At 47.7% G+C, this 9,302-nt stretch overlaps 1 protein-coding gene and 1 long non-coding RNA gene across 2 annotated transcripts in view; both read right to left on the reverse strand.

Moving 5' to 3' along the window:
• Window positions 1-2,136: 2,136 nt before the first annotated feature.
• Window positions 2,137-6,357, reverse strand: LOC135823607 (inactive serine protease PAMR1-like). Its single transcript, XM_065336453.1, has 4 exons — window positions 6,201-6,357; window positions 4,560-4,736; window positions 4,240-4,314; window positions 2,137-3,009 (listed from the first exon to the last, which is right to left on the reverse strand). Exons 1-4 carry the CDS (start codon window positions 6,355-6,357, stop codon window positions 2,945-2,947), a joined length of 474 nt encoding a protein of 157 aa, XP_065192525.1. The 3' UTR covers window positions 2,137-2,944.
• Window positions 6,358-6,879: 522 nt separating this feature from the next.
• The window catches only part of LOC135824006 (uncharacterized), a 12,950-nt gene continuing 10,527 nt past the window's right edge, over window positions 6,880-9,302 (reverse strand). The window contains exon 5 of the long non-coding RNA XR_010554814.1: window positions 6,880-7,594. This is a non-coding gene — a long non-coding RNA (uncharacterized LOC135824006). The remainder of the gene's footprint in view (window positions 7,595-9,302) is intronic.

A 9,302-nucleotide genomic window follows, 5' to 3' on the forward strand; every position in this document is an offset into this window, starting at 1 on the left:
CGGGCGCTACGCAGCCCTAGTAGTATACATACTGGACCGGTCTGTGCTCTCGAAGGCGGCGCTACTTTATTAACGCGGTTGGATTTCTCTCGCCAGCACTGTACAAAATACACACATGCACACACAACACTGCTAGGCTTTCCACCACCACACTAGGTTTTGAAACCGAAGAGTGGCAAAATTCAGGGCCAGACTAGAAAATCTGGGGAGACCAGATGGTTTTTTAAAGCAAAACACAGCCAACACTCTGCAGCCTCACAGCCTCAGGCAGGTTTTCCCGAGTGCACAAAATTAAAAGTTGTTGAGGCACCACGAATACAGTCAGGCGTCACAGAACGTGGGACCCAGGAATGTACATGTATAGTATACCTCTAGGAACACCACAGCCAATAACGTTTTAAAACGAAACGCAGTGTCAATAGACTCAAGTCTCTGCTTTTCTGGAATACAGATTCTGCTACACACGTATTGCTCACTATCCAGTGGGATGTGCATCTAAGAAGGTGGTACAAGAAGTCAAGGAACTAAGCCTAAGGCCAGATTGCTGAAAGGTTTGTATAACTGACGAGCCTGACCTTGGAAACAACAGCCGTGGATACGTGGCTCTACTGTAATAAATGTACAGGTACACAAACAATTTGAATGCAGAAATAACAACAACAAACAGGGAGAGGTGTAGGAAAATATACTCGGCCCCTAGTGAATTTGCTTGTGTATTAGCTTGAAAACTTTGGGTACACTTGTTGAGAGACCTAACTGCATGCAGCTAAAATATGGAGTGCCGTTGTCACCGACGACTTTTCCAGTAAAGTTGCGGCTAACATCTTCTCAGGTATTCCCGGGTCTTCGCTAAGGCCGTAAGGGTGAATGATATCATGTGCGTCTTCTATTGCTGATGTCGCTGCACTCGATGGTGGTGCTGATGTACTGATTGTGGTGGAAGATATTGAGATGCCGTATGTCTCGAACTTTTCGCCAAGTCTCCGCGGCCATCGCGCAAGAGGGTCGGGAGCACCACAACTGCAACGCCACAGATCCAAGGATCAATTCTCGGACAAAACATTCTTCAGATTGCCAAAGGTCCGTCCCCAGTGCTTGGCAATACTGGCCTGTACAGCATGAACACACCACACATACGCCCACACACCATGTACCATGTAAACGCCAGACGGTTTTTTAAAGCAAAACACAGCCAACACTCTGCAGCCTCACAGCCTCAGGCAGGTTTTCCCGAGTGCACAAAATTAAAAGTTGTTGAGGCACCACGAATACAGTCAGGCGTCACAGAACGTGGGACCCAGGAATGTACATGTATAGTATACCTCTAGGAACACCACAGCCAATAACGTTTTAAAACGAAACGCAGTGTCAATAGACTCAAGTCTCTGCTTTTCTGGAATACAGATTCTGCTACACACGTATTGCTCACTATCCAGTGGGATGTGCATCTAAGAAGGTGGTACAAGAAGTCAAGGAACTAAGCCTAAGGCCAGATTGCTGAAAGGTTTGTATAACTGACGAGCCTGACCTTGGAAACAACAGCCGTGGATACGTGGCTCTACTGTAATAAATGTACAGGTACACAAACAATTTGAATGCAGAAATAACAACAACAAACAGGGAGAGGTGTAGGAAAATATACTCGGCCCCTAGTGAATTTGCTTGTGTATTAGCTTGAAAACTTTGGGTACACTTGTTGAGAGACCTAACTGCATGCAGCTAAAATATGGAGTGCCGTTGTCACCGACGACTTTTCCAGTAAAGTTGCGGCTAACATCTTCTCAGGTATTCCCGGGTCTTCGCTAAGGCCGTAAGGGTGAATGATATCATGTGCGTCTTCTATTGCTGATGTCGCTGCACTCGATGGTGGTGCTGATGTACTGATTGTGGTGGAAGATATTGAGATGCCGTATGTCTCGAACTTTTCGCCAAGTCTCCGCGGCCATCGCGCAAGAGGGTCGGGAGCACCACAACTGCAACGCCACAGATCCAAGGATCAATTCTCGGACAAAACATTCTTCAGATTGCCAAAGGTCCGTCCCCAGTGCTTGGCAATACTGGCCTGTACAGCATGAACACACCACACATACGCCCACACACCATGTACCATGTAAACGCCCGTTGCAGGAGAAGCACGCAAATCTGTAAATGAATTGGATGTGCACCCACAGATTTTCTCGTATAGGAACAATAGCTGATCTGAATCTGAATAAAACAGATCAAGACTAGTGCCAGATAACAGTCTAATCCGCACAAGGCAACTGGCGCAGCCATGTGAATCTCGAGCAAAATGGACAAACATGTCCCCAATTATCAGCAAACGGGTGTGCGTTACAGGATTGGCCTGGTAACTTCAAACAGGCACAATCCACTAACGTGGTGCCCGTCAACTTCAACGGGAACACACCGATACAAACACAGCCCCACAACAGCAAAACGGGAACGCCGTTACAAATATGGTGCCCTGGCAACTTAACGGGAACGCACCAACACAAGCTGGCCTGGCACCTTCAAACAGGCACAACTGACAAAACACGGCATCCGGCAACAGCAAATGGGTAGGTACACCGTTACAAGAACAGTCCATCGCACCAAAATGCTGCTGCCACAACATTATAGCAGCAGCACGCCAGACATGCATACATGGCATTCCCAAAAGCAGATACCTGGAGTCAAATTCATCCATCACACTGTTTGTTAGGGCTGAATTTTACAGTGACAATAGCAAATCCCACCTAAGGCACATGTGATGAGATCTGTACACCAACTATAGTCACAGAATCAATGCACATTAGTAGAGCATAAGAACTCACTTGCGCTCATACCCTGTCACGTAGAGATGCTACTCTACGTGTACTGTTCCGATGTCCATTGGGGTGGTATGCCGGCCACTTGCCAGATGTAGAGCTTTTAAGCCGTACTTTGCCACCGTCTGCTTGCCGTATCACCACCTCACTTGCAACTCTGGATTCCAGGACTGTCGCTCCAACAATGGGCATGGAGCGGGAGCTAACCTGATAACAGTTGAGAGCGTGACAGAGTATCTTATTTAAATAAGGCCGAGTAAGGTGGATCCCTTTGGCAAACGTGAACACAGGCTTGGTGCTACAGGCATGGGCTGTCATGTACCGGAATAGCCAATACCGGGCATGTTTCGTCGACAGTAGATGGAACTGCGACGGCTCCACCGTATATGGCCGCGTCTTAGTGACCTTCAGGCGCAACGTGACCAAGTCAGGTGCGAGACTCCCAGCCTCCCACACAAATACTCTTTGGCTGTCAAACGAGTGAATACTAGTAGATGATGCTAAATACTCGCTGGCAAACAATAAGCCATACAAGGCCAGTAGTATACTTACCCACAGCATAGCCTGATCTACAATATGACTGATTGGATCGTTGTAAGTATTGCCGAAAATGGATTAAGTCGTCCACTAAAAGCTCTTTGAAACTCGGATGTTGAGCCAATATGGCAATAGAAAAAATTAATGTAGAAAGGAAAAGGACGTATGGATATGAGTGTAGAGTAACTGTCACTATATACTAAATACAGTCAGAAAGTGCAACAACCAGGCACTAAAACATTTGACGACCCGACTCCTGGCTTCAACACATCTCCGTAGTGTTAACGAGAGACCAAAGAGGGAAAGGTAATACTGGTTTCGTCATCGTCCAGTAACAATCAACATTTTTTGTTCTTGTGGGACTGTAGCTTCAACTACTAGCTTGTGCTCATTTTCGTTGCGCTTACCTTCCCCTCTTTGGTCTCTCCTTTTAACCTTGAACCTTCCAAGTTGGAAGGCTGTTGGTTAGCGCTACGGAGATGTGTTGAAGCTAGGAGTCAGGTCGTCGAATGTCTCAGCACTCTGTCAGTTTTGTGCCTAGTTGTTGCATTTTTTTTTACTGTAGTAGCTAGTTACAGTGGTGGACAGTTACTCTTAACTCGTATCCATATGTCCTTTTCCTTTCTAATAAAAGCTCTATCCGCAAATATGCCGAGGCGGCTTGCCGTCTCTCCCTCTATGCCATTCAACACAACTGTTGAGCGAGCAGCTTTTAGGCCAGCCCCATTGCACAACAGGTAATAGGCTACTAATAGCGTAACGCAGCTAGGTAAACACGAATCGATGAAAGAGGCAGACTTCTTAAAACAAAGAGACTAGTTGTGAAGGACACAACATTTTCAGCAGTCAGCAGTAGGAGAAATTGCTCTCAATTATGCAGCAATACTAGGCTTACACGTTTGTGTCATGCGTTCTGAGACGGAGTCCTTGACTAGCTCGTCACTGGCCGCACTCAGAGCAGCAGTCGTCACTACACATGGGTTGGGAAGCAATGGACAAAATTAACACTTGCCATGGACACATGCACTGCTTACCAGCTAAGTTAATATGTCATACTGTACTGCAGCAAGCAAGGAACTGGCAATACCTGCACCAGGCCTATCTAATGTGACCCATGCCATTGTGAATGAGAAGAGGCAGCATTTGACAGTATGAGCGGTGTGATGAACGGGAATGCATAATACAAGCCAGTCGAGCATAGGTACATGTACTTACGGACGCAAGCTGGCTGCACACCGCTCCACTGGCCGTTGATTTCACAAGTACGCACGGCCGAGCCCATAAGGACATAGGGAGATGTGCACACAAACGTGGTCGTGTTGCTGAACATCAAGCCGTTCACGGTCATTGAGCCCAGTGCCGGTGGTGACAGGACCTGGCAGTCGGTTTGACCTGCACAAGCACAGAGTGCACAGAGCACAGGCATTCAGTGTATGCATGTTTGGCCTAGGGGTGAAACGAGTGCCAAAATTGAGGACTTGAGTACTCTTTGAAAAAACGAGCGAGTATTCGAGCGAGTACGAGTATTTTACTGACAACATAAAACAATGTACTGCACACACTCTCGTAACACTGAACGTATTACACCTGATACTCATGTAGTCTTGCATGCAGCCTAGTGCAGGAAATAGTCTGAACTACGTCTTTCGTTCGTAAGTAGGGACAAGTAATAATTTCACACTTGCATGGGTTATCAGTACTGGTCAGAGTAACAGACGTGCTTGATGTACAAGCATACAGTACACTGTGCATAAGATACTTTGAGTATTTTGCGAAGCGAGTCCTCACTCCTTTCGAATTTTCGAGCAAGCGCTCGAGTATTCGATATACTCGTTTCATCCCTAAAACGTTTGCGTATGTGTGCGTGGCACAGACGTTGGTTTTGAATACATTGTAGTACACGCATTGTGTAAAGGAAATTGATGCGAAGACTGCCTCAACATGGCCATGCAAAGTAATAAAATAAATACAGCAGTGAATAGCGGTCAACAGTAGCTCTACATTTTGCTTGTAATAGAAGTCATTAGCGTCAGAGCAAGAAGAGGGACAAGACGAGTCAAGGGACAATCCGGAGGACGCAATACCATACGACCAACTGTTTGTTTCTACCAGCGTTATTGTACCGTCGACACAGCTCTGACGACGATATACTGGGCGAATGCCGCGGGGCCTCCCAGCGTGTCAGCGGCAGTGGGTGATGGGTAGATAACAAGGTAGCTTGCGGACAACATCGGTGGCATGAAGCCTAGTGACTGCCAAGCGTCTTGGCGCGACGGGCGAGCAGTACAGTGTCATGCCCCAGGGGCTGCTGTGGCTGTCGACGTCGGCGGGTCGTGAGGTGCGTTCGCAGGCCTTCATGGCGCTCGGACAACTGCAATACTAGTACACAGACTCTCACTACTAGCTACATAGTACTCTGATTCTGGCACGTTATTTCTGCATTGAATAGTGATTGATTTTCCGCGCCGAATATCCGACGCTGCATGCATGTCCAACCCGCGTCAACAGTACTTCACACTTTCCTTTTCCTGCGTTATCACCTCAGCTATGCCAGTTTTGTATGTGGAAACCCCCTATATAATAGCAGTTTGGTCTATATTTTTAATCATTCAATATCTACCTTCACTGATGAGCTATGTATTAGCGAAACAGCTGTCTGAAGGAGTTTATCAATATCGTCTACGGAAGTGTCCTCGCAGTGGTGATGGTTGTGTGCAGGAGGGTCTAGTCGGCTAAAGAGCGCAGTGTGGTGGTGGAGGTGACTCAACATTTTCTTCAATGGCCGAGAGCTCTGTCGCACCCTGTAATAATAATAGAAGTCATGGTACTACTATCAGTGCTGCTGCTGGTGCTTACCTGGAGCTGGTGTGACCTTGCCTGGGCAGTACTGTGCATCAGAGCCATCAGCACAGTCGTACCAAACACCGTCGCAGCGCTGTGATGGCAGGATACAGCCACAGGCTGGAACGCAGGCAGGGCAGGTAGCCAGACTGGCACTGCAGTTGAATGGCATGGCTGGATACACGTACCCATACACACAACACACAAAGCAGTCAAGAGATGAAGAAGGTGTCTGCTCGGCACATCTTTTGTACAGTCAAGAGATATTAGCATATTTGGAGGAGGTGGTAGCCTAAAACAGGCTCGACAAAAGTTACCGGCTTATGCCAACAACTCAGTGTTCTGGTAGAGTAGACGGTTCGATACCGGAACGCCTTGACAGCCAAATTTGTATAGACCCAAACCGATCATCAGCGTTGATTTTTCACTCTAAATATGTTTGTGGAAGGAAACTGGCATGTTGAAGTTTGCTCTGGGGCCAGAGTCAATCGAACTGAGCCACTCCTTTGTGTTGACCCATTGCCTCCAAGTTGCCCAATTTTTCGCTTCAAAAAAGTTCAAATCAGAGGTGGCTCCAAACCGGACACGTTTTAGAGTGCACATCAAATTCACTCTGGGTCTGAAAGTAGGTAATTGCTATTGCTCCACGACGGCCAGTACAGAGTAACAATAAGCCTTGTGTGTGCTTCCATTAGTTTTGATTGGTATGCGGTGCTTTATTGGCAAGAGGCGAGCCGCTGTTTACCTGCGACAAGAAGTGGATTTTTCGAAAGTCGTAAAACTCAAGTCGCAGTGCGAAGCAACACGTCAAAAACTCACCTGCTTGGTATGGTGCGTCTGGTCATCGCAGAGCCATGAAATTTTGGCTCGGAGTATAACACATCGTAGTCTCACTGTGACATATGTTTTCTAATGAAAATACCAAGAGAGAAAGTGAATATTGAGTCCGTTCCGGTTTGCAACCTGTGTCCTATTTGAAACCGTCGCCTCTACCCGGTGAAACACCCTAACCATACACCTACAAGTATAACATATATCCTAAGGACTCAGGCTGAGATGCTCGACTGGTCCTGGGTCCTGTGATAAGCACGATCATCATTTGTGATGATGAAAAGTGGCAGGTAACACCCAGACTATTACATGCTCTGTAAATAGGAAAGATCAACGCCACCAGAATCTGCCTTCCTACAAGCCTGAAGCTTCTCTACACAAGAGGGATATATTGGCTCTCTTGAAATTCAACTTACGATTACACGAGGCAGCTGCCCCACTCCAGGAACCGTCAATCTGGCAGATGCGCACAATGCTTCCCTGCAGGTTGTATCCGGAATTTCAGCCGAAGACGACGCTGCCTCCAGCAGAATAGTTTGTGCCCTGGGAGTAGCCGTTGGTCGGTTTAGCTAGCGGTGCTGTACACGTCACAGGCACATACACACACAGGCACACACACACACACACACACACACAGGCACACACACACACACACACCTTGACCTTGATACACACGGATTCTTCATTATTTGCCACGTTTGAGCTGAGCTGCGATCATCGCGCTTTGTTGCAGTGTGCTAAAAAACAAGAACAAAAAAACGGCCAAAAAAGTGGGGCGGCTGAGGCCGCCCCAGCCACCCCAGCTGTGCCGGCCTTGCATGCCTGGTGTACGGTCTGAAAGATGAAAGATGGAGCTCTTGTATACACGGGCCCGGAAAGTCTGCTTCGCCTGCTCGGCAGCAGCTTCGTAGTGGTGGTCAAGGGTCGAAGACCGACGGATACGGATCAACTCCCCAGTGATCACACCTTTACCCATACTACGGGGGTGATTACTACCGGCAAGCAGATACAGGAAACGATTGGTGACCTTGAAATGAGGCTTCACAGCCATATTTCCCTTACTACGGAAAACTGTGGTGTCCAGGAAATCAATGCAATCATGTGCCAGTTCATGCGCAAACTCGAGGGCCGAACACTTATTAATCCTGTCTAAAGCGCGCTGAACTTGACCTTCGTAACCATGCAATGAAACAAAAATGTCACTGATAAAGCGTCTATAAACCTGAACCTCTAAACCCTCCCCCTCTAAGATCGGCAAAATGTACCGATTCTCCAAATACAGCATAACAATGTCGGCATAGACCACTGCTGCAGGAGAACCCATGGCAGTCCCTTGGATCTGCGGAAACAAATCGTTATCGTACACGAACCCGTTAGTCTTCCGTATGACTGACATCAAGGAAGTCACTGCTGTTGTTAACCGTGTACGAAGGGCCGGGGGAATCCACCTTGTATACCTGTGTGTGATATACCACGACAATGCAACGTGACCGAGCTCGCTGGGGATGTTGGTGTAAAGGCTGGTCACATCTATACTCAAAAATAAATGATCGTCCCGCACAGGCAAACCTTCTACCAAGTTGATGAAATCCGTAGTTCAGGCCAGAACAGTACTTTCCTCACGTACATACAGGTTCAGTAGAAAGTCAATGAACTTAGCGGGATAGTAGCCAGGACTATTCAGACTAACAATAGGCCTAACCTTCAGGGCACAGGGCTTGTGTGTTTTGAGAAGTCTCCTGAAAACGGGCATGCGCCCCCGGCGCGACTAAGAACAGTGACATATAAAATGGTCATACGATGCCCAATGCGATGCCTAGTCATGGTGAGTAAACAATTGACCCGGGTCGCAAACACGAAGTCTCAACACAGCCTTGAGCCTGTTGGTTGCCATCGGCAGTCTAGCCACATGTTCATCTAGCCCCTCAGGAAAAAAAACCAGTCATTTATAATGTTGGGCATTGTGATGCTGGGCACGACCTATATCATCATAGTGAGATCCGTCCAGGACTACTATCACAATAGACTGCCTTTGAATATGCCCGAGTCTGATCGCGTTCTAATTCCCAAACTATGTGCTGCATGTGTACACTCCGCCTATGGTTAGTCTACTCCAGAACAACGCCTGGAGAGGTTCATTGGGGGCATGATGTCCCCCACCCCATCCCCCTTGCCCCCTGCACCTGAAGTACCGGTATTGCCCCCCCCCCCCAAATAAAGTACAGGACACAGATGGAGCACTGGGGAGCACGTAGCAGTAGGCAAGTTGACGATGCCAGTGCAGAC

This window comes from Sycon ciliatum, chromosome 8, assembly GCF_964019385.1.
Source record: "Sycon ciliatum chromosome 8, ocSycCili1.1, whole genome shotgun sequence".
NCBI classification, from domain to species: domain Eukaryota; kingdom Metazoa; phylum Porifera; class Calcarea; order Leucosolenida; family Sycettidae; genus Sycon; species Sycon ciliatum.

Coding starts and splice junctions, on each gene's coding strand:
- LOC135823607 (XM_065336453.1), bottom strand. CDS start 6,357: ATGCCATTCAACTGCAGTGCCAGTCTGGCTACCTGCCCTGCCTGCGTT. Junction 4,737..6,200: donor CAAGGTCACACCAGCTCCAG/GTAAGCACCAGC, acceptor GTGCTTGTGCAG/GTCAAACCGACTGCCAGGTC. Junction 3,010..4,239: donor AGAACGCATGACACAAACGT/GTAAGCCTAGTA, acceptor TTATCAGGTTAG/CTCCCGCTCCATGCCCATTG.